Source organism: Orbicella franksi, chromosome 14, assembly GCF_964199315.1.
Source record: "Orbicella franksi chromosome 14, jaOrbFran1.1, whole genome shotgun sequence".
Taxonomy (NCBI): Eukaryota; Metazoa; Cnidaria; class Anthozoa; order Scleractinia; family Merulinidae; genus Orbicella; species Orbicella franksi.
In genome coordinates this window covers 2261899-2286896 of record NC_138158.1, presented here as the reverse complement: position 1 = coordinate 2286896, position 24998 = coordinate 2261899, and the positions used below count along the sequence as shown (strand labels likewise).

The 24998-nt window shown below is 39.6% G+C and overlaps 1 protein-coding gene across 6 annotated transcripts in view; it reads left to right on the top strand.

Annotated features, from left to right (window-relative positions):
* Window positions 1-24998, top strand: part of LOC145467889 (SWI/SNF-related matrix-associated actin-dependent regulator of chromatin subfamily A member 4-like) — a 32436-nt gene that overhangs the window by 3131 nt on the left and 4307 nt on the right. For 5 of the 6 annotated variants that reach the window (XM_081451508.1, XM_081451507.1, XM_081451510.1 and 2 more), the window contains exons 3-37: window positions 976-1516; window positions 2107-2422; window positions 3221-3347; window positions 4109-4215; window positions 4352-4592; window positions 4972-5279; window positions 5727-5903; window positions 7344-7461; window positions 7596-7759; window positions 8487-8553; window positions 9647-9757; window positions 10367-10495; window positions 11588-11701; window positions 12158-12208; window positions 12618-12680; window positions 12994-13101; window positions 13583-13669; window positions 13938-13984; window positions 14144-14221; window positions 14853-14917; window positions 15507-15694; window positions 16126-16260; window positions 16334-16429; window positions 17885-17926; window positions 18485-18562; window positions 18699-18734; window positions 19162-19242; window positions 20280-20390; window positions 21551-21655; window positions 22061-22091; window positions 22500-22578; window positions 22967-23075; window positions 23513-23614; window positions 24007-24033; window positions 24323-24463. In XM_081451508.1, coding sequence (XP_081307634.1) covers window positions 976-1516; window positions 2107-2422; window positions 3221-3347; window positions 4109-4215; window positions 4352-4592; window positions 4972-5279; window positions 5727-5903; window positions 7344-7461; window positions 7596-7759; window positions 8487-8553; window positions 9647-9757; window positions 10367-10495; window positions 11588-11701; window positions 12158-12208; window positions 12618-12680; window positions 12994-13101; window positions 13583-13669; window positions 13938-13984; window positions 14144-14221; window positions 14853-14917; window positions 15507-15694; window positions 16126-16260; window positions 16334-16429; window positions 17885-17926; window positions 18485-18562; window positions 18699-18734; window positions 19162-19242; window positions 20280-20390; window positions 21551-21655; window positions 22061-22091; window positions 22500-22578; window positions 22967-23075; window positions 23513-23614; window positions 24007-24033; window positions 24323-24463 — 4380 coding nt within the window. The remainder of the gene's footprint in view (window positions 1-975; window positions 1517-2106; window positions 2423-3220; window positions 3348-4108; window positions 4216-4351; window positions 4593-4971; window positions 5280-5726; window positions 5904-7343; window positions 7462-7595; window positions 7760-8486; window positions 8554-9646; window positions 9758-10366; window positions 10496-11587; window positions 11702-12157; window positions 12209-12617; window positions 12681-12993; window positions 13102-13582; window positions 13670-13937; window positions 13985-14143; window positions 14222-14852; window positions 14918-15506; window positions 15695-16125; window positions 16261-16333; window positions 16430-17884; window positions 17927-18484; window positions 18563-18698; window positions 18735-19161; window positions 19243-20279; window positions 20391-21550; window positions 21656-22060; window positions 22092-22499; window positions 22579-22966; window positions 23076-23512; window positions 23615-24006; window positions 24034-24322; window positions 24464-24998) is intronic. The other variant, XM_081451512.1, reaches the window with a different exon arrangement.

Genomic DNA, 24998 nt, shown 5'->3' with positions numbered 1-24998 from the left:
GTTTCTGTTTGAATCCCTATTTCATTGTTATTGAAGGAACAGGGGTTGAAGTGACATTACATTGTGACGCAGGTCATAAACGAAAACTCATAGATCTTTAAGAATGAAGTTTTGATGTTAAGCAGAAGTGTGGACTGCTACAGACTAAAAAATAGTATTTGTTTGATAGGTGCTTGAGCTAGTCCCCTAATTTAGCAATGCTTGTCGGCTTTTAAATTTACTTTTAGTTGTGAACATTGAGAGTCGTGGGTTTCGAATACAAAAATAGAACTCAAAGATAGAAAAAACTGTGAAGAAATCGTTTGCTTCAGGCCGGCTGACTCACAAATTTGCCGCAGTTTCAAGGAACATGACCTGATCACGTGTGAGTCCAAAGTTCAAGTTGTTGTGTCCCTAGGGAGTTAGTGAGTTTTGCTCGCCCTGGGGAGTTAGTGAGTTTTGACCCACGACACGTGACACATTCTCCTCCAATCAGAAAACGTATTTGAGTTGGGAGGTATAATAAGACATTTTACATACCTGAGGAACTGGTTTTTTTGAAGCGTGGATAATACAAATGCCTTGGTAAAGGAGCAGTTTTGAATTATTTTTGCCTGCTTCAGTGCATACATGTAGTATTGGTGAAGTATGGGTTTTGACCTCCTACCTTATTGTCTTCCTGGAAGGAAGAGTACTCCATATAATGGATTATACTCGGAGATTCTCCCAAAAGGTGAACCTGCAATATGGAAATTACCATTTAGGTTTTTAAAAGGTGAATTTGGTTGTTTTATTGTACACTCCATCCTACTTTATGGATAACCAGTCATTTGATATTGATATGGACATTTCCTTTGGTCCTGGTAATATTTCATTAACAGGTTTTGATTGGACCATAAGATTAACTTCTAGGATTGTATAAACATGATACCCTTACAAGTCCACTATCACCTTCTTGACCTTAATGATGTACTGAAAACAATTCTCTTTTTTCAGGCTTTGCAGACTATGCAGGAAAGAGGCATGGAGTCAGACCCCCGATATGCACAGTTGTTGTCATTAATGAGAGCAAAACCTCCAAGTGCCAACATGTCAGATGTCAGTCATGGTCTTCCACTTCCTCCTCCTTCCATGTCAATGGGCATGGGAAGTATGCCGCCAGGTACAGGAATGGGAGACATGCAGACAAGAAGTTCTCCTGCTCCAAGTATGATGTCGCCTGGCCCACCAAAGGTGCATGGATTTTCTTCCCCGCAGTTGCTTCAACTCAGGGCACAGATCATGGCTTACAAGCTCTTGGCACGTAATCAGCCTCTCCCAGAGCATGTACGCATAGCCATTCAAGGAAAGGCCCCATCTGTCAAACCTAGTGGAGCACCTTCACAGTCAAACCAGTTGCCTTCTAGAAGCCAGAATCAGCCTGGAAACCAGACAGCTCCTCAGAGTCAGGCTCCCATCAGTGCTGGTAGTTCAGCAGCTAGTCCTGCTGTACCTGTCCCTAATCAGACTGCTTATAATGTCCCTGGAATGACTCCTGGTAAGTTGCTGGACAGTTGTTCCTGTTCGCCCTTTGAAGCCTGGTATTTTTGAGGCCATTATATATAGTCCTGTTAAGAGGTCACTCACTATTAAGTGGCCCCTGTAAAGTGGCCAGTTATCCTGAAGTTGTTTTCAGTCAAATACTGTAAATAAAATCCCTATTGACTGGCTGAGGCCTCCTTTTGGTTGTCCCAGTTAGGGTATTTATTATTCTTACTCAGCTTAATAGACCAACCAAATTTTATACACGTGTTTTAGAAAAGGCATTGACAGATCAGAGTATAAAATAGAAATCAACCACCAATAAAAACATTCAAACACATGTTTATTATTGTCTTCATGTGATTCAATGTTGCCTTAAAGAATGTTTGTATTTGAATAATCACTGGCATTTTTGTAAGCCTTGGGTTAATTTATGACAAAGCCCTATTAAGCAGCCACTGCCTACTTCCCCAAGGGTGGCAGCTTAATAGCAGTTCAGTTGTAGCTAGTAAGAACTACTTGTACTTAACAGTGGACATCTGGACTTGTTTAAATAAACATTTGATTAGGATATTTACGACATTTTTTTCCTTTTTTTTTAATCAGCCCAGCAGTTGCAGAACAAACAGACAGCTGGATCCAGCCAGTCATCAACTGCTGCATCCTGGGAGGCAGCTAAAGGTGCAGCTGCCAGTGCTATTGCAGCAGCCTCTCAGCAGCAAAAGCTAAAGGAGCAGCAGAGGCAAGCACTGGCCCAGCAACAGCAGCAGCAGCAGCAGCAACAGCAGCAACAGCAACGCAAGGTACAGCCACCAGGTACCACTCAAGGAGGAATACAGATGCCTAGTAAACCACGGCTGGCACCTGTTGCCAAACCTGTTGGACTGGATCCTGTTACTATTCTGAAAGAAAGAGAAAACAGGTTAGGAACAGACAATGTCTGTAAGTGAAAAATTCAATTGAGGAAAAGTTTGATTGAGGAAAGTAAACCTTTGTATTCAATGCTTGGCACTAATTTTAACTCACAAATGTTAGCATTCAGTCAATCTTTCCTACATGCAATTGTTAAAAATAAGGTCTTTGCATCAAATCATCAAAAAAATTTTGGCATAGGATCAACTAAAAGTTAGTCAGTTGTAGCATTTTAAGATGAACCCTTTTCAGTTTCTGTTCAAACTGGATTCCTTTCATGAAGGACATGACATGTACATGTATGAGAGACTACATATGAAGCGAGTACCATGATCAAGTCATGACTTTGTATGCATACACATATGTGCTCTCTAGATCAGACAGTAAATCCTTTTACATAGTTCTGTAAACTGCAAAGATCCTTTCATTAGCTAGTATTTTTTCCTTTCAGTTCTTATATTGATTTAGTAATTTTGGTATATGCACAATCTGTATATTGTTTGAATAAGGCGTGCAAAAAAAAATTGAATTCCACCTTGCCCTTGGGACAAGCAGATCTCAGACTTTGTTTGCCCTGGGCAAGTCATAGCTTACTTTTGTTTTGATGTAGCTGACCAGTGACTGGTGTGGGCCCTTCCCCATTGAGGAAATAAGAATGGAAAGTTACTTGCCCGGCAAGAAAATCTACTTATTCTGGATGACCGGATAGCGCTCTTTTTGAGCCCTGTGAATGCCATTTGTAAGGGTTACATGTACCTGCAAGGACCGTAATATTGCTCTAACCATTCTCTCTTCAATTTTCTTACAGAATCCAGGCACGTATTATACAGCGCATCAGAGAACTGGAGGGACTGCCAGGGAGTATTCCTGATGACTTGAGAATGAAGGCGATGATTGAATTAAGAGCTCTCAGACTACTAAACTTCCAGAAACAGGTTCGATTACAAACAGATAGTTCTGTTTTTGACAGTGTAGTGCTTGCTTCAGTGGTAATAAAAAAGGTCTGGAAAGGAAATATTTGGCTCAAGTTCAAAGTTGAAAGGTGTAATCCAGTGCTAAAATCATACTGTTTAGTACACGGTCGTGGTACCTCTAGTTTGCCTTAGAAGTGACTAATTAGCTTGTTGGTTGAAGACAAAGCTAGTCACCTAAGGTAAGCAGGTGCTACTACGCAAGGTCAAGTAGAATGATTGGTTTTTGTGTGCTACTCCTAAGATTACTTTTTCTTCTCCAAGCACCATACATGTATATGAAACAAGGCCGCTGAACCATTATTTTAAGATAGTACTGACAAAGATCACAGTGTTACACCCTTAGTAAGGATAGATAAAGTCTACATATGAGCCAAGTAGCCCTTAAGGCCAGCACTTATTTCTGGTTTCTGTAGCATGAAGTGACCAGGAGTATTTCTACTCCCCCCTGGATGGGATGCTAGTCCATCATAGGGTTACCCCCAGCATTAAAATCTAGCACCCATTTACACACCTGGGTGGAGAGGTGCACTGTGAGAGTTAAGCGTCTTGCCCAAGAACAAGGCACCAAGTTCCCATCCAGGACTCAAAACTGCACCACTTAATCCGGTGGCCTAACCACGAGGCTATCGCACCTCCACTTACAACCTAAGTATTGCACCTATTTCCTCCTCCATAATGATGAATTTAAGTGATTAACTTTTATTAATATTGTTTCTGTTTAGCTTCGGGCTGAGGTGGTAGCTTGTACAAGGAGAGACACTACTCTAGAAACAGCTCTTAATTCCAAAGCATATAAACGAAGCAAGAAACAGTCTCTGAGAGAAGCAAGGTACATTTACAACTTATTTCTTGGTGCATTTATTGAGGGCATGTTTATACCAGAAACCTGATAATAAGCATATATCTTCAAGACCACAAATATATTGGTTTGTTCAAACTTAAAATTCTCCTTCTCTAATCCTCAGGATCACAGAGAAACTTGAGAAACAACAGAAGATGGAACAGGAGCGCAAACGACGGCAGAAGCACCAGGAGTATCTCAACACAATCTTACAGCATGCTCGTGACTTTAGAGAGTACCATCGCTCCATCCAGTCAAAGGTGGTGAAGCTTAACAGGGCAGTGATGAGCTATCACTCGATCACAGACAGAGAGAAGAAGAAAGAAGAGGAGAGGATTGAGAAGGAGAGAATGAGAAGACTTATGGTATGGTTATGTCTGAATTTTCTTGCATTGCAACAAATTTCCAAATTGTGTGACCCACATACATATAATTATGATATAGCAATGCCAACTGACCAAATATCGATTATGGAGCCGGTAAGAACTTTGTTAATGCGTAAGCTAGATATGTGATTTTGCCATTGCAAGAAATATCACCGTGGTTATTGTCTGATTAGTAATACAAATTTGGCTTACTATCTCAGAGTACAAATTTTTTCAATTTCTTTTAAGCTCATGAACAAAACTACACATAAGTTCATTAACTTAATGCCACAAACAACTACAGTGCAGATGATATTATACATGTACATGTATCTTAACAGTTTACTGCAGTTGTTCGTTTTTTTGCTTGTGTCTATAGGCAGAGGATGAAGAGGGCTACAGAAAACTGATTGATCAGAAGAAAGACAAACGTCTGGCTTACTTACTGGGCCAAACTGACGAGTATGTGGCCAGTCTGACAAAAATGGTACAACAACACAAGAGAGAGCAGAGAAAGAAACAAATTAAGGACAACAGGAAACGGCGGAAGTCTGACTTTGATGATGATGAAACGCCGGAAGGTGATCGACATGTGCCTGTAGTAGACACGGAGACTGGACATGTACTTAAAGGAGAGGATGCTCCAACTGCTGACGATCTGGACACTTGGCTAGAAAGTCATCCAGGGTATTGACAACACCATAATTTTAAGGCCAAAACTTCGTAACCAAACTTCCCTCATGCCTTACTCAACTGATAATCGTAGTAATACGATTCACCAGATAAATCTATATCCAGCGGACTAGTGTTGGTAAAACAAACTACACTATTCACTAGATAGTGATTTACACTGGATCTGGTGGATAGCATCATACACCGTTTGATCAACTGGGGCCAGGTGTATGAATATGTACAATTTATTGAATTCAGGAGTTAGAGTTAACCCTGTAGTGTTCTAGCATCCTGCCCAAGGAGGAGTAGAAATTCTACTCCTGCTCCTTAATGCTATGGAAACAGGAGCAAGCTCCAGCATTTGTGCTACCCAATGCAGACTTTTCCTTGCATTTCTGTAAGGGCTGCATGTGTCATCTGTCTCCACTTTGTCTTTACATTATCTTATCATCCCTTAACTAGTTACCAAGTGGCTCCACGCCAAGAGCAAGAATCTGATGACGAAGATGATGAGGAAGGTTCTCTCGAGGAAGCAGAGGGTGAAGAAGACAACGAGAAAGATGCTGACGAAAAGAAGACAGAAAAGGAGAAGAAAAGAGAAGAATATGGCAAAGATGAAGAAGATATAGCAGAAGAAGAGTAAGTAGTGGTTATACCTAGACGTACCTTTTTAGTATGCTTCAGGCTTTGTGCCAGCAGGAGGGCCAATGGTTTTCACAGGTGGGCCAAACATTTTGAAGTGAACTTCTTATGAGAAAAACTTTGCTCTTGATGGTCCAACCAGGTGGGCAAAATCATCCTCACAGCTGGTCAATTTGCCTGGTGCTCAGCTGTTAATGAAACCCCTGGTAATTTATTGGCTTCCAGTTTTGATTGGTATGCAAGATTGCCTGTGTCCTTGGTGTTAGGCTGGAGTAACTACTTTGGTGTTGGTTTTATTGATTCATGATGTTGTTTGCTAATAAACTGTAATAAAAAAATGACAGACAGCAGTTTTGAAGGAAGCTACGCTAAAACTGGTTTAAACTTACCGTATTTTCCTCGAAGATATTAGCTTTTTTGCTACCTGTAAATTTGAGTCAAAATAAAGTTATGATACATTAATAAAGATGGTGAATTTTAAGCTCGGTAATGAAATGTGAAGGTGAATTAATCAACATGACACGAGCGAGGAACAAAGAAAAATTCTGAGTCCCCGACAGGAATCGAACCCATGACCTCCCGAACACCAGGCGGGCGCTCTATCCACTGAGCTACAAGAACTCATGGACAGCAAGGTCATTTCACTGAGTTCACATATGATAGGTGTCCTGCATACTGCTAGGATCAACGCTATCGAATTCTTCGTGAGTAGTGATAAGTTAATAAAGATGGTGAATTTTAAGCTCGGTGGATAGAGCGCCCGCCCGGTGTTCGGGAGGTCATGGGTTTGATTCCTGCCGGGGACTCAGAATTTTTCTTTGTCCCATGCTCGTGTCATGTTGATTAATTCACCTTCACATTTCATTACCGAGCTTAAAATTCACCATGTTTATTAACTTATCACTACTCACAAAGAATTCAATAGCGTTGATCCTAGCAGTATGCAGGACACCTATCATATGTGAACTCAGTGGAATGACCTTGCTGTCCATGAGTTCTCGTAGCTCAGTGGATAGAGCGCCCGCCCGGTGTTCGGGAGGTCATGGGTTCGATTCCTGTCGGGGACTCAGAATTTTTCTTTGTCCCTTGCTCGTGTCATGTTGATTAATTCACCTTCACATTTCATTACCGAGCTTAAAATTCACCATCTTTATTAACTTATCACTACTCACAATGAATTCGATAGCGTTGATCCTAGCAGTATGCAGGACACCTATCATATGTGAACTCAGTGAAATGACCTTGCTGTCCATGAGTTCTCGTAGCTCAGTGGATAGAGCGCCCGCCCGGTGTTCGGGAGGTCATGGGTTCGATTCCTGTCGGGGACTCAGAATTTTTCTTTGTCCCACGCTCGTGTCATGTTGATTAATTCACCTTCACAATAAAGTTATGTATGTAAGTTCATATCATTGAACTGTGGGCTTCTTTTTCTTCAAGGCTTGATGATCCAAACGTGTTGGAAAGTCGACAGTATTATCAAATAGCACACAGCTTCCAGGAAGACATAACTGAACAGCCAACTATTCTTATTGGTGGTAAACTGAAAGAATATCAGGTATCAACTTTCAAAAGATAAATTCCATTTTGTTGCGCACAGCTGTTCCTGAAGAGATGACATTCTACAATGTAGAAAAAATTGTTCTGAAGCTGACACCAGAGCTGACTTGTGTTTGATTTGTTGGTTTTTAGTTGCGAGGTCTTGAGTGGCTGGTTTCATTGCATAATAATGCTTTGAATGGCATTCTCGCAGATGAGATGGGTCTGGGAAAAACCATTCAGACCATTGCCTTGTTTGCTTACTTGATTGAGGTCAAGAAACTCAATGGGCCATTCTTGGTTATTGTGCCTCTCTCGTAAGTACTGCTACCATTAATGCTGATTTGATTTTGTGTTCTTCTTGTATGCAACCCCACACAGTATAATGTCATGTTTTATGGGGTGTGATGATTAATCCCACGCCCAACCCTCAACCTGGAGATGAAGGGTTTTTCTGTCAGGGCTTAGAGATGTCTGTAGGAAATAAAAACTAACCACTCATGGTTTCCCTATCCCAAAAAGGCACCCTGACATTAGTAGGGTTTGAAAAAAGCTTGAATTCCAGTTACCCTTGGGACAAGTAGTCCTTGAATTTTGCTTGTCCCGTGCAGGTCTTAGTTTGCTCTTTTAATGACTTAGTTGCAGGGATGGCGAAGCCATGGGGCTGGATGGGCTTTAGCGCCCCAATTTCAAGCAAAAAATACATAAAAATTTTAATATCTCCAGACCCCCTACAAGTCAGCGCCACTGGCGCTCACTTGTAAGCCTGCCTAATTCAAAATACGCTCCACCATCCCTGAGTTGGCAGACAACTTGCCCAATCCCTTGCCCATTGGGCAAGTAGGAGTGAAAGTTACTTTCCCAGCAGGAAAATCTACCTCTCCTCAATGACTTTTTTTGAGCCCTGCCTAGTAGCATGTTCCCTTGATTTAGTGCAACTGTTACATTGTAAACCACACAAATTACACATTTATCTATGATTTTAAGGACCTAGAACCACAGCATGTTTTTACATTCCTAAATTCTTATTTTCCCATTTGGTAGAACACTCTCTAACTGGCTACTGGAATTTGAAAAGTGGACACCTTCAATTATCGTTGTTAGCTACAAGGTAAGATTAAGGCACTGTACAATTTCCATATCTTAAAAATTGCAGTGAAGTAATTGTTTTTCTTACCCAAAGTGACGTCATGTTTTGGATAATTTATTTGAACTGTATTTATCTGTAATTTCTGTTCAAAAGAATACTTGTACATGTATCTTTCTGCAAATTTCAATCCCCTGAAATAAAGGCAAAAAGAGCTGGTCAGCAAGTGATGATCTCTGCAGCTATGGAGGAAAAGCCTAGAGTTGTGTAGCAAAGTGCCTTGTTTTCAAATTGTTGTTTGTTGTTGGTGTCCGTCTGTCTCAGGCGACAATGCAACTCTGTGCCATGATTCAGTTAGTGGTTGAGTTGCAGTGCCTGCTGTGGTTGTATCTATAGGCCAATTTTAGATTGGATGGTTATGTTGCAGTTTTGCCGGTGAAAGTTGTGCCAAATTACATGTAATGAATGCATTACTTATGAAGGTTGCTGGCTGTATTGTCCAAGAGGAATCTACTACTTACAGCTAGCCCTATATTGCCAACATGACTGTCACAACCCTACAACCCAGCCATGATTTTCCACTGCACACCCATCACACAGACTTATCACTCAGAAATGTGCTATGGCTAAATCAGAAAGAGTCCAGAGTTTAACTTAGTGTATATTTTCCACTGCACACTTTTTAAGGCCTGTCGGAAAATTAGCCATGCATGTCAGGTGTCGGAGGTGTGCAATATTCAACCAGGGATTCGCTAACACCACTAAAGATTTAATCTTGATGAGTGGGGTTTGATAGTAGAACCTGGCACATAAAATTAAGTAGTAAATGAATCTTATGTATTACAACAAATAGTTAACTCATTTAACGCCAGCCTTCGATAACATAATTTATATCCTAGATGGTTTTTATCACCTTACTGTGTTCAACGAATTTTATGTTATAGTGTACATCAAAGAAATTTCACCTATTAGTTGATTTTCTAATTTTATTCCTAGTTAATTTCCATCACCTTCTACTTGACTATATGTCAAATTATTGTCAGGAGAAAGTATTCATACATGTAGATGTGGCAAACCTTAGGAATTTAAGGTTTAACGGTTTCATGTTCTTTTTTAGGGTTCACCCAACATGCGTCGTTCAGCTGCTTCTCAGATCAGAGTAGGAAAGTTCAATGTTGTGCTCACTACTTATGAGTATGTGATGAAGGACAAGTCAGTCTTGTCAAAGGTATGTTCAAGTTACATGTATGCATTATTTCCTACGTTCATACTGCTGTTCAAAATTCCTGGAAAAGTTTGATTATTTGCAAATTTTCTTGCAGGGCCTTGAAAATTAATTTCTTTTAGTCTGCTTGCTTCTTAAAAACTCCTGGGAATATACAAAATGTAGTTAAACTAAATGGCAATGAAGCTGCTTGAAATCATAACCTTTTCTACAAATATTAACACAAATACTTTCAAGTCAGCTACTCGGAAAAGCGTTATCTTTGAACATCTACACCATGAAATTTCCAAGTTCTGAATCCTAGAATTTTCGTAATGTATTTCTACCCTAGAAAACTCCTAGAATTTCATTATCTTTAAGTGGCTAAAACCATGTTACAGGCAACACAGTGATTCATTTTAGGGAGTTCCTTTACTTTTTATCCCTTTCAAGATTATTAACATTGTTCCATAATCTAACAGTCTATGGATTAGACAGTAGCTTTGACAGTAACAATTCCTTTCAAGTGTCTCCACAAGTACTCAGTGTACAGTAAGGGCATTTGTTTCTCTATCCTTGTATATAGCTGATGTGTTAAAGGTGAATGTACTCAGAGCATCTTTGTTTGATCAGGTGCGCTGGCGTTACATGGTTGTGGACGAAGGACACAGAATGAAGAACCATCACTGTAAATTAACACAGATTCTGAACACACATTATGCTGCTCCTCACAGGGTGTTACTGACTGGTACTCCTCTACAGGTTGGACACTGCTTGGTCCATTAGTAACATAACTGAAATAAATCTTATCCATCTTCAGGATTCATCTTTCCATGCCACAATTTTGCCCAGATTTCCCAATCACTTTAAATCTGAATGATCTGATTGGCCCAAATGCAAAAAGCAGAAATTTTGAATCAAGAATTTGATTTAAGATCACTTGTAAATAACTGAATAACTTTATTTCGGCTACGCATTAGATACATTAAAAATTGTAGCATATCTAAAATCTTGACAATTTCTATGGGCCAAAACCAAGAAAGTTGTAAAATGCCAGGTCACAAATAAATGCCAGGGCTCCTAGGTAGAATTGTAAATTAGACCCTCAAGGAATTTGAATTAAAGCTACATGTTTGATAAACTTTTCATGTAATTATTATAAAATATTTAACTCTCCAGAATGATGAATTTAAACTCATATAAATTCTAGGCTTGAATAAATTGCACAAGTCAAATGAACTCAAGCCAAGTTTGAAATAAATGCTAAGAGCTTTTAATCAAGAAAATACAGTATATCACTGCTTAGACTTCATCTTATGTTAGGAGTACATTTCTAGGTAAATCTTAAAGTATTACTGTATGTGTGCCTGTCATTCAACTGTTATTTCCAGCTTTGCATATCAATGTTGGATAACTTTGATCTCTAACAATGTTATCCCTAAGTGCTATAAATGTCATGGTTATTGCTTTGATTCATGTGCACACTTTTTAAGGCCTGTCAGAAAATTCACCATGTATGTCAGGTGTCGGAGGTGTGCAACATTGAACCAGGGATTCGCTAACACCACTAAAGACTTAATCTTAATGAGTGGGGTTTGATAGTAGAACCTGGCACATTATGTACATAAACAGAGCTTGATTTCAATTAGCTTGTCCCTCAGCCCAATGTTGAAAGAACAACCAAGTCTGGCGCTGTTGCTCAACCACAAAGCACATTTGATTAACTAATATTGTCAGATGTTCAAGAAACTTGTTTGACTAGATTTGAATTTTCCTCCATGCTTTTCTACTCTGTTGCACTCATTGCATGATTTTGACCTAACACTTAGGTTTATTTTTTTCTGTTGATGTTAGAACCGTTTGCCAGAGCTGTGGGCCCTGTTAAACTTCCTGCTTCCAACAATCTTCAAGTCATGCAGTACTTTTGAGCAGTGGTTCAACGCACCCTTTGCAATGACAGGTGAAAAGGTATGTGCTCCTGACAGAAAAAAAAGAATTAAAGACTCACTAGAAGTGCACTGCTTAGGACCCGTTCACACTCCACCAGAGGAAATAATTTGAAAACGGCTTTTTCACTCTGAAAACGCATCAAAATAATGTTTTCCATCCACACTATGCCAGAAAAATTTGAACACACAACAATCAGCGGCCATTTTGGGTTTATGTCTGAGGAAAACATGGGCGGGGAAATCACACGATTATTGAGACATCATCATTTTCAAAAAGCTCCATTTCCACACAAAAATGCAAAGCCAGCATTTCCAAATTCTATTTTCTCTGTTTTCATGATGGATTAGTGGTCACGGCAAGTGTAACCATAGAAACAAAGCTGCATTTTCAAATTTCTCTGACGTAGTGTGGACAGGGCCGTAGACTGTTGACTTTTTGGTGACTCGCAGTTTATTGTCACTTGGTTTTGGGCAGGTTGAGCTAAATGAAGAAGAAACAATCTTGATCATTCGACGTTTGCACAAGGTAAGACAATGAGTGTCACTAATACGTTTTATTGTGTTGGGCTTGATTCTATTCTGTGCAACATTGCATCTTGAAAAGTTTTCCAAAAACACATGAAAGGTCACCAGGGAAAAGCTAGGTTTAGGTTGCTTGTCCATCACAGTAGTTCATGTAAGTGATCAACACGCTGCTGACACACACCAGTGATGCATCTTGTACATTGCGGGAAAGCACAGTGGTCAATGCGTCGTCAAAATGCAGTTGGCCAACAGTCAGCCAACATGTTGGCTATAGACTGTTTTCTTTTTGAACTTGTGTTCCAACCATATTTCAAAGCAAGTTGTATGAAAAAGAGCCTAGGGTGTAATAATACACTGTACCTTAGTCTACTCCAAATTAAAACTGATTGCTCTTGATTTGACTATGATAGGTACTGCGACCATTTTTGTTGCGTCGTCTGAAGAAAGAGGTGGAATCACAGCTACCAGAAAAGGTAGGAAGACAAGGATCGTTTCTAAGGGGTTGTTACAATGCTAAAAACTTTAAAACATGTAAATGATGAAATCCAGTCTGTAGACCAGATGAGAAATTACTTGTGTGGGAAAAACCTGAAAACTTGCTTTTTGTTTGGCCTTGCATCTCATTGTAGGGAAGAACAGTACACCTGCTACGAAATCTGTCAGACTCCTCCAATTGCTAAGAATAAACAGTCTAGGAACAACAGGCTAGGAATAAAGTGACAAGCTTTGGTCTTGTTATGGTGGTCTCAAAGTTAATTTTGATGTTCTATTTCTTCTTTACTTAAGGTGGAATATGTTGTCAAATGTGACATGTCATCACTCCAACGCATTCTGTATAACCACATGCACAAGGCGGGAGTATTGCTGACAGATGGCTCAGAGAAGGATAAAAAGGTCTGTGTATTCATACTTAAATTTATTTTAGTTCAAGACGTTGACGTGTTTGACATCAACTGTGCTCAGGGTGAAGTGGGACAGAGGTGAATGTTGGGTTTTAGGGGTGTTCATTTTCAAGACACCCAACAGACAAGAATGGTTATAACTGAGGAATAATTATATAGATAAAGTACAGACAACAAACTCTTCCTCATGCAGCTCCTCTGAGCTTGTGACCTGCTGTCAATACTTAAACTTGTGTCACAGAAGGTAACTGCACACTGTTTCAACCCTGGCAGAACTAACTCCTGTATCGCAGGTGTACTAGGTGTGCTATATTGACTCAGAGTTTCGCTAACACCACTAGAGAAAAAAGATCTCTGTGAGTGGGGTTTGATAGTAAAACCTGGAATATTTTATTACAGTATCACATGGTTCAGGTATTTGAAAATTTCAGTTAATGCTGACCCTGCTCTTGTTATTAATGCCTTCATCACAGGGCCGGGGAGGAACCAAGACTCTGATGAACACCATTATGCAGCTCAGGAAGATTTGCAATCACCCATTTCTGTTCCAGCATATAGAGGTAATCACTCTCACTTGTTGTTCACAGTCACTGTTACCACTTTACTTTTGATTCAAATTTCTGTACAATCAAGTAATTTGGTGCCTCATTGACTACAGTTATGTCAACAGTATTGTAGTCTTCCAGTGATTTCCAAAAATATTTTTAAGTTGAAATTTTAAAGTAAAGCCAGCAGAGTATTTAATTTCACATGTCCAAGACAGAATTAGGAGGTCAGTGTACATGTATTTGATTCTGAACATTTTTCTTCATGTGTGAATTTCCACAGGAATCCATAGCAGAGCATCTTGGCTTTCATAGTGGAATTGTTCAAGGGTAATGTATGACTTGCGTGGAGTACAGTAGTTCTGCCTTCCCCGGAATTTTGATCCCTGATACAGGGTTGAATAAGTCCAATAACTTACATGTTGTGTAGTTGCAATCATAGAGTTAAGATGAAAATTAATGTCATCATGTATTCTTTTATTCCAACAGGCCTGATGTTGTACGAGTGTCTGGGAAATTTGATCTCCTGGACAGGATTTTGCCAAAGCTCAAGAGAAAAGGCCACAGGTACATGCATTTCTTACTTTCTTTTATCCATGCGGGTCTGCATTATCAACTACTGCGCTATCCCATCCTGTCCCATCCAATGAACTACAGCAAAGATATTTTTAAGGTTGGCACAAATGAGGTGACAGGTCCCTTCAACTAGTGCCTGCAGTAAGTCATGGGGCCAAGGTCCTTCATGTGAACTAGCCATCTTATTCAAAAGATCTAGTCACAGGGACCAAAATTTGTTCACTGCAACTTGTCCCACAAATTCAAACTTTCTTGTTTGAATTGAAGGAACAAGTCCCCAGGATGTATCCCTCAAAACCCTTTTGTGTGAACTCTTCGTGGGATTAGTCCTTGCACCCAGTCCTTTTGTGTAAACTATTCAAGGTTGTCCCTTTATGTGTGCCAACCTTTCCACAGTTTACGGTCTCCCATTACTCAATGTGAATTGTTTAGTTTAAGTTTCTCTTCTTCAAGTAAGACTCTTATTCTCTGCAATCTTTATGAACCCTCTACAAACACTACTTCAGTCTATTTTTCATGGCTAGGGACATAATTAATTTTGTCAATCATTTATCTGATGATTTTAGAGCCACGGCATTGATTCCATGTGAAGATTCATGGTGTCATTCTGTTTCCTTGTTAGGGTGCTGTTATTTTCACAGATGACATCTCTGATGACTATTTTGGAGGATTATTTCAACTGGAAAGGTAATTTACGAGCGTGTGGCACTTCAGTGTAGGCAATTTCTTTTGAACCGGGAGAAGAAAAAAAAAATTGAAAATAAATTTTACTGGACAACTCCCTTGCACTGGCATTTTAGCTGGTGGAGTCATTATTGGTTAACGATGGGAAGCTGCAAGCAAAAATCACTAATCAGTTGCTTTTTGTTGGACTCTAAAATCACTAATTTCGGACATTTAATTTTCGGACACTTTTTATCTCACTTTGGACAAATTTTGGACAAAAATTTTGGACACAGCTGTAACATAGCTAACGTAAATTTATGCCTATAAGACACGTTTTAGACTGCACCCTCAAGGTTTTACAGATACACTGATGGGAGTATAATAAAAATTCTATCAAGCTGTTATGTATCTCGACCAGTGTCTCAACTAGAGTTTTCTCCATAAAGTAAACTTACAGCTTTGGAGCTATTTCAAAATTTTGTACTGCACTATTTCAGACGCTTAAAATTTTCAGACAGTTTTATATTGGGACACTTTTTTGTCCGAAATAAAATTGTCTGAAATTTTTTGTAAGTAATGTACGTTGAGCAAACTCCTGTTGTTTGCCTAGGATTCCCTTATCTGCGCCTGGATGGTACCACTAAGAGTGAAGACAGAGGTCAGCTACTCTCCTTGTTCAATGCCAAGGACTCTCCTTACTTCATCTTCTTGCTGAGCACACGAGCTGGAGGCCTGGGGTTGAACTTACAAGCTGCTGACACAGTTGTGATCTTTGACAGTGACTGGAACCCACATCAGGTCTGTTTTCTTTCCATGGAGCTTTTCTCCACTGATTTTCGTATAAATTTGAGAAATAGGACTTTCTTTAATACATTTACCGTTGCTTTTAGTGCGCAATTAGCCTCGCAAGTGATTAAAGTAAATTAACTGCCATAACCAATTTGGAAATCTACACGTACTTGCCTACCCTGGGTACCAGAGAACTGTTCTTGTTCTTGCAGCAGGATGCCCCTCCATCCCTCTCACATCCCTGAAACAGAAAAACTGTGCATGAAAAGCCTCTGCCACCCTGGATAGGGCTTAACTGGTTAGTTTCTGTAACCCACATATAAGACCCTGCTTGATCTTGCTTGGCTAAACAGGTTCTTATATTTTTGGGTTTTAACATGGCAAATTTCTGCCAACAGGTTCTTTAGCCACTAGGTTCTTTACTCTTTTTACTTTATTAGGATCTCCAAGCCCAGGATCGTGCTCATCGTATCGGCCAAAAGAATGAAGTTCGTGTCTTGAGGCTCATGACAGTAAACAGTGTGGAAGAGAAGATCCTTGCTGCAGCCAGATACAAGCTCAATGTTGACGAGAAGGTCAGTAGTCAACTCACTAGAATATATCCTAAACTGAAGAAGAGATTACTAAGTTTGTGCCTTTCCTGTCTAGGTAATCCAAGCTGGTATGTTTAACCAGAACTCCACATCAAGTGAACGAAGAGCTTTCCTGATGGCGCTTCTTGATACAGAGAATGATGACGAGGAGGTACTGACTTTGTTTGTGTATAAGGCGTCCGGTCAAACGGCTCATACAGCCGAATCTGATCCCGGTTTCTATAGCATTAAGTGACTAGAAGTATTTCTTCTCTCCCCTGGATGGGATGCTAGTCCGTTGAGGGGCTACCTCCAGCATACTCAGAAAATTTTGGTGGGGTGTTAGGCCCGCTTCCAAAACCCCTTACCCTATTTATGACCAAATCTGCGATTTTCCCCAGCCATATTTATGACCAGTACCCCCGAGGGGTACACCTGATGGCGGTGATAGTGATTTACCGAACGAAGTATGTGACATTATAAATTGCATAGCCGTATGTTTCAAAAAGGGTGTGCGAGCGGGAGTGCCTCCATTCGCAAAGAAAAGTTCTGAGCCTAGATTTCAAGGAAAGCGAAAACGCTGAAAGATTTGAAAGAAACTGCCAGGTGTGTTTACGGGCCATATCTTGAATGAGGGAATGCACAACCTTTTTTTTTTTCACTAATACGTGGACAAAAGAAGGCGAAACAGACACTATTTACAGAAAGAAACGTTATAATTATATGTGCTTACTTATCTGCTACCCATTGAATCCTTTTGTGATCTTTGTGCGATATCTAGTTTTAAAAAGTTTCTGTGTTAATTATTAATTGAACAAATTAATAACTAACGCGAAACGTCTTTGAAAAGTGGGCGGGATCGTGATTTCCAGGGTAAAAAGGGCGGGATGGCGGGATTAACAGGAAAAATTGGGCGGGAAAGCGGGGACTGAGAACCCTATTGTGGACCCTGTAATAAGTTTTAGCTTACCTGAAATTTCAAAGATGGCGGACGCATCGCAGATTTCTGACTCTAGGCCCCTTTCATTGCAAGTGCAGGTTTTGTTAACAGAAAATCGAGCACAAAATAAGGGACCATTCATTTTTCATGGGTGAGGGAAGCTGGGGGGATTTGATAGATACGCCCTGCAATATATTCTGACCCCCCTCAAAATTAAACCTTTTACCCTGCCCCCCCCCCCCCTTTCCTCTTAATCTTACAATTATCTTTGAAATGAAAATCCCAAAAAATGATAAAGGGAAATTAACATTATCAAGCTCAACTTAATAATTCGGAGAAGAAAACATTCTTAAACTCTTACCAAGGCCATATTACAGGTTGATATTATATTCGTACACCATTCACATGATAAATTAACATCTCGACTGTTACTGTCTTTCCTCTTCTTTATAATGGAGTCAAGATGACTTTGAAACGTCATAGTTTACTTTCGCTTCTTCTTGTCATCAAACTTGATAACACCAGATAAAATTGCAGTTTTGCATGATAATGATTAATTAGGTGTAATTTCTAATAATCTTATTTTGAATCTAATACTTGACGATGATGTTCTAACATATTTTGCGCTCGATTTTCCATAAACAAAACCTGCACTTGCAATGTTGTTGTTGTTATTGTTGTTGAAAGGGGCAGAAATCTACAACGTGTCCCCCAACTTGGAAATTTCAGGTAGGTCTGGGCTTTAATTGATTTTCTTTCTCCCCGTTGATTTTTATAAAGGTTTGGTGGGGGTCAGTGTTTTGTCAAAATCCGTCAAATAGTGTCACTCGGGGGTGAGTCTCCTTGTATAAGAAAATTATCCCAGAAGAAGCAGTCGCCAGGAAAAGTCCCATTTGGCCTGTGAACAGGCTTGGTAGTCAAGGATGGGTCGAAGAGAAAGCAGGAAGAAAGAGGAGAGAAGAGATAGCGGGGATGGGGGGAGAGAGTAGCCATCCCCCCACCCCATTCCCCCCTCGGCCACTTCATTCTCACCCAGTTCCTTCTGGGCCCTTCCAGCCGCGGAGAGACCCTTCCAGCCAGGCTCGTCCCATCTTGTAAACTCTGTAAAGGATTCATCCCAGCAAAACATTCCTGTGTGTCTGTCGACTTTGGGTTTTATTTTGTTTGGCTAATAAAGAGTCAACAAAGTGGAATTCAAAAGATACCCACGATGGCCAACCACGTTGGTTATTGCGAACCTCTGTGTTTTAGCAGAGGTTTAAAAACTTCTGTTATTTGAAATTGCAGGAAGAAAGTGAGGTTCCAGATGATGAAACCATCAATCAAATGATTGCGCGATCGGAAGAAGAATTTGAAGTTTTCCAGGTAAGAACGTGGTGACTGGTCAAACAAATTTTGCTATTTCTCTCTCTCTCTCTCTCTGTTGCAGTTCTACCTTTTGGGCAAGTGGAATATTTAATTAACAAAAATAACTTGACTCTCGTGTTTTATTTTCTCACAGCGCATGGACATTGAAAGACGACGACAGGAAGTGAGAGTAAGTGATTACATCTAGCGCTCATTCCTGTGTAACAACTAGATTATGAGCTCGAGATTGCTATCACCATAGAAATCTAACTAAACAATTTCCCTTAAATTTGTTGTTGTTGTTTGAAAAATAAGATAATGTCTTTTGTTTTGGTATCTAGCCATCTTTTGCCAGCTAGACCCTACAGTAAAACGAGTATCATATCACTGATTTCATTAGTGGCAACTACAAAATTAAAACCCCAGATAAGTACTAAGAAACAGAAGCGCAAGCATTAGGATCAAGATTCTCTGATCCTTTTGTTTGTATTTCAGTGTGTTTCTCGGTGTTTGGATGAACTTTTGTATGAGTGCTTATACTTACGTTGCTAGTGAAAGACAGGCCTTTTTCTAAAGTGTCAGTTAACCGCATGTTTTTCTTTTTACGATGTTCACAGGAAGCAGGATCTCTCCGTCGTCGACCAAGACTTATGCAAGTGGCTGAACTGCCACGCTGGATTGTCAAAGATGATGCTGAGGTGAGAGTTTTTTCTTAGTTTTTACATTATACCCCATTTACACCAACCTGTTAAACGTGTTTAATAGTGGGTTAACTAAACAAGGTTAAAATTTAGTCGCTCATGCCATACAACGCACAACTTAACACGGCAAAAACCTGTTTGAATAAAATATGTTAGCAAGGGGGTTTGAAATTTGTCTTCTCAAAATGACTGCAAAGGGTAATCGACAAATTGGAAAAACTTAAACTTGATTTTGTTAAACTAGTTTAGGTCGTGTGAATGGGGTATTAGTTTTAGTTCCGTTTGAGAAGATTTATCAAAAACTAGAGAAAGAGTTTCACATATTCAAACACCTCGAGGTTCTTCAAATAGTCTGCTGTGCGTCCTATTTTCAACTCTCTTCACGGTGTTTGAGAATACAATGAAACACTGTCTTTTGTATTTGATATACTTCTACTCAACACGATCTATCGACTGTTACAGTAACAACTTTTCGGTTCCCCTTACCACTGTTATTGTTTTTGGTTTTCGTTATTTATTTTACCTTGCAGCACACTGCTAGAACCTGACAGTAGTTCTTCATGCATGTCAGGCGTAAAAAGTGTGCGATACTAACCCAGGCTGTTACTAACACCACTAGGAAACTGACTTCAATGAGTGGGGTTTGATAATAAAACCTGGTACACTAAAAAATAGAAAATTGTGGCTTATTAACTCTATAGGGGTGCTTATTTCCTGTGGAAGATTGAACATGCTTTGTTGGCTACTAAGCACTCACTGAAACTTGGCAACTGTAGAAGAAAAGCCCTTGGTGCCCAGGGTACGATTTCCATTAACGTGACAGGAAAAATTAGTCATGATACCATTTATTGTGCCATAAATGTAAAATTTCTGTACACAGTGTTGATAACAAGGAAAAAATCCTTAATGTGTACCGTATTTTAAGGAAAGTTTGGTCCATTGCGGGAGACCTTTGTCCATGTTTGGCGGGCTAATCTTTAGCCCACTACATCTTCATCAACACAAGATAATACTCTAGTTATATCTATCTGCAGGTTGAACGCTTGACTTGGGAAGAGGAATCTGAGAAGATTTTTGGGCGCGGGTCACGTGTCCGTAAAGATGTTGTTTATTGCGAGCATCTGACAGAGAGACAGTGGCTTAAGGTCAGTAGGGAAACATACAGTATTAAAAGGGACCTAAGGCTTATTAAACGTAAAATCTTCAGTTTAAATTGCCGAAAGTTATTACATCGAGTATGTGATCGATATTTTTTAAGCACTATTGCTTTCCTTTCAAGAGTTAAAAGAACTGTTTTCAACATTGAACTGTAGAAAACAGAACTTTTCGTTGACAATAAATTTTCGTACTACGGTGGAACCTCGATATAACGAAGGGCCAAGGGACTTGCAAAATATGTTCGCTATAACGAGGTTTCGTTGTGTCGAGGTTCTTTTCCAAATATTTTACTATTACTGGGGCGAGGAATATCAATCGAACTTCCACTGTACTACGTGTAATAGCAACTTCTACCAATGTCACAATAGCAGCAGCAGCAGCAGCAGCAGCAGCAAGTTTTACAGTTATCATGCCATAAAACCTTAACCCTGTCAGGGCAGGAAAAATAATTGAAATCCACTTGCCCAGAGGGCTATTGAATTTCAGTTTTCACTTGCCCCCGCTAAAATGCTACTTGCCGACATGGCGGCCAGTATGGCAATCAGAGTACAAACGCGAACAAAAAGTGCTTAGATTCCTACATGTAGCTTATCCATGCTTTCAACTCAATGGTTAACTAATCTTGCAGTCTTATGTTTTGAAATAGCTTCTGACTGGAAATTATCATTAATCTTATCAAGCTGACATTTTCATTCAGACTCGGAAGACTACTGAGGCTAATTTCACTTGCCCACCAGGCCACTGAACTTCTATTTTCACTTACCCAAGAGCGAAATTTACTTACCCCAGGCACTTGGACCTGGGCTTTTTCTTGCCCTACCTGTGAGTAGTTGATTTCTCCTACGCGTTCGGCGTAGGAGAAACCAACTGCTTGCAGTGTAAAAAACCCTGTGCCGTTAATATTTCTAATGTCATTTGTATACGACGTTTGGACAACGGTTAAGAGGAAATCCAAAAAACAGAGAAAGCCACTCCATTTAGAACTGAACTTTTTTTAATTCACTTGTTTCCAAACAGGTCTTTCTTTTTTTAACGCGGGAACCGACATTAGAGGTTGTCTAAGATTTGGCCAAAAAACTTTATTCATTGCAGCTAAACGATACACTGTCAGATTTCAGTGCTTCACCTGTTGCTGTTGTGATTTTAGGCCATAGAAGATGGGCGACTGGATGAAGTAGAGGAACGACAGAAGGTCAAGAAAATCTCTAAGAAGAGAAAGCTTGAAACAGGAGAAGAAGTGGACGCACCTAAGGTATTGTACAACCCTTTTAAGCTCAGAGGACAACATAGATTCTCTCTTCTTGTGTGATTGCATTTGTGTCCAGCCACATTTCTCATTAAGTGATATTGTCACTGTTTAAAGAACGGTCAAATTAAATTATAAAAGAAGCATCAAGTAATGGCTTAACAACAATTTTTGGTTAAATTTTACCCATGCTGGCGATAATTTTCTATTTGTCTAGCTGCAAACAACCAGCGAGACACACCAACAACAACGACGACAAAACTTATTCTCTCTCTGTATAACACAGCTTGTAACGGATCTTTTTAACTTATATAAATCTGGTTGTCTGTTGTGTGAAAAGTCTTTGGAAATATTATACAACAGCACTGATCTGAAGATAACCTGGTCTTTTTATAATATTCCTTTTATTAGGTGAAGAAGAAACGAGGACGGCCACCAGCTGGTATGATATTCTGTTTCACTGTTTGTTTATTCGCTTATTGTTATTATAGCAGACGTGCGGCAGTCCTTTGATTCAGTCGTAGAAGTACCTGTTAAGGGTTGTAAACAGGAAGCTAAACAGCATGAGCTCTATGGTTTCATTATAGGCTTTCTCAACACCTCGTCTGTAGTAAATAATTGTCCTATTCTATCCTATCCCATCCTATTCTATCCTTTTTTATTCTGCGAGCAAAACTGAACACTTTCCAACTTTACAGTCTGGTACATTAGTGGGGTGTCCTTTAAAATCTTACGAAAATTCCTCCCGCCAAGGAGCCATTTAGCCTCTATTCTTCCTTACTTGAATGGTTGATGTTGGTTGTTTCCCTGCTTGAACTGACTGACAAAGATTTCGCTTTTTTTTCTGCAGTTAAACTCGCACCCAATCCACCTGAATTGACAAAGCAAATGAAGAAGCTGATCAAGTACATTGTGAGATATGTGGACGAGTGAGTGGTCCTTCCCAGCTCTAATTTCTCTTTACCTTTTTATAGCAAATTCAAGCAGGAAAGTTATAAGAATCAAGACTTATCATTACAAGTAAAACGTCTTTTGACCCTCTTAACCAAGAGTGTCTCAACTGTTTTTGCACGTGGTTGTTGTATAAAATAAATCATTTCACTCGAAGGAAGTTCCATAGATTCCCTCCCTTAGGACTTAACGGCATGACGCGGAACAGTATCAGATCCTTTCAGAACAAATCCGATTCTTTGATATGTTTCCGTCATCCCTGCTTGCAACGATACTATCCTGGTGAGAGCAAGGTACACCCGGCACTAGCCACATGCACGCTGTGCGAGCCTGTTTCTTCATTTTGCGTTGTTTGTTTCTCCTCAGTTCAACCACGCGCAACTTGGCTGAAATCTTCATGGTTCTTCCCACACGGAAAGAATTACCAGACTACTATCAGATTATAAAGCATCCTGTGGACATCAGAAAGATTCGGGTGAGGCTCCTCTGCCACATACTATATGGATGACAATTTATTGTTATTCTAACACTCCTTTCCTCATTTCTGTTTGGAATCGAACCTGGTATTCCCATTAGTTACGTTTACAGCTTGTTTCAGATAGAATATGTGCGTGTACCCAAAAGCACATTAACTTTTCTGTGTGTAGCAGAGTTTCAAGATGTCTAGTTAACACGTGCACTTAGTACCGCTATTGGTGGTTTGCGCGTAAAATGACATGTAGGAGAGGTGCTAGAATGGGCTTTGCTTTGCTTTGCTGCATTTGACATTTGTTTACCCAAACGAACAGTTAAATTTAGGTCTAATTATAACGACATAACATATTCCAGCTCTTTTCTCTATTAGGGCGAAACGTCTTGAAGGAATAGTTACATAGAGGGTGTAAGTGACGCATGGTTTTTGTTCTGTTACAGGAGAGAATCAACTCGCACAAGTACCGCACCTTGGATGATCTGGAAGAAGATTTCACTCTCATGTGCAAGAATGCACAGACATACAACATTGAGGGATCTATTGTAGGTTTTTACTCTGTTCTAGTTCATAATTAAACTTTCATTAACAAGTTATAACTTTCACCAATTTTTTTGCATAAAAAGCGTACTTGGATGATAGGAAACTCAACGATAATTGTTCGAGTTTGTACAGCACGGTATTCAGCGAATAGTATTTATACCGAAATAAATGAAGCGGATGTGCTTGACTAAAAACGAATCTAAAGAAAAATCTTGATGTAATAAATTTCTTTTACTAAATTTTGAGGGAGAAATCCTACAATTGTTATTCCATAAGTTGACGGACGATTTCTTGCCAATTTTAGTTTTAAAAAGGCATGTACACTGATGCAGGAATTCTTTATATGACTACTAAGGTGAATCAGAGTGTAAATTGTCTTTCTTTTTATTGCTAGATCTATGAAGATTCCATCAAGCTTCAGGTAAGCCAAGACTTATTAATCTTCCCTGTAATTATTTGTACCGTCCCAGTTAACCCTCGTGGGTTGTGTTGAAACGGAAATATTTTGACGGACAAGAGGCGAAAGAAAATTAGGAAAATGGAAGGTCTCTCTTGTTTTCGAGTTGCATGTTCGTTTAAAAATTCCCCTCTTTCGTAATTCTGAAATTAACACCCACTTTCCAGTCCCAGAAACAATTTAAAGTGTGATGTTAAAAGATTTATTCTTCAAGTAGCGGTCTAACCTAACCCAACAAACTTTTCTTTCACAGTCCATTTTCACGCATGCGCGACAAAGGATTCAGGCTGGCGAAGAGTTACAGTCGGCTCAGTCGGCTATACCGGAACCGGAAGTGGAAAGTGAAAAAGAAGCAAGCGATGGAGAGGACGAGGACGATGACAACGTTGACACTGTAAGAAAAGCTTCCTAAAAGGAGCCATGTTACGCCATTTTGACGTTATGTTTTACGATCCCCAGAATTGCCTTTAGATCGATGAAAATCTTTAAATACAGTAAACACCCAGGTTCAAAAACCTAAAATTTAAGAACCTGTTTGGCTAAAATTTCCCACTTTAGCGCCCGTCGCATAAGGACCATTCTAGGCTAAAATCTCAATACAGGTTCTTATTTTCAAAATGTAGAGTTTTTCAAATATAGTACAGTACATCACATGCGACACAAAAAAAGTAACAAAAACTAGCAAGAATACTGGCAGTGTTATTCAATATAAAGGCCACACCTGTACCCATGAGTACAAGTTAAAGGATAGCAGCGCTTTTTTCAAACTTCAGTTGTAAAACACAGATAATTCGTTACATTACGCAAGTGTCCCAAGAACGTTTGTCCACGATTGTAGGTTCTTATGCGCGGGTTTTTACTGTAATAAGGAACTGAAGTAGAAGAGCATCAGAGGAGTAACAATAAACCAAAAAGGAACTAGGATGGCT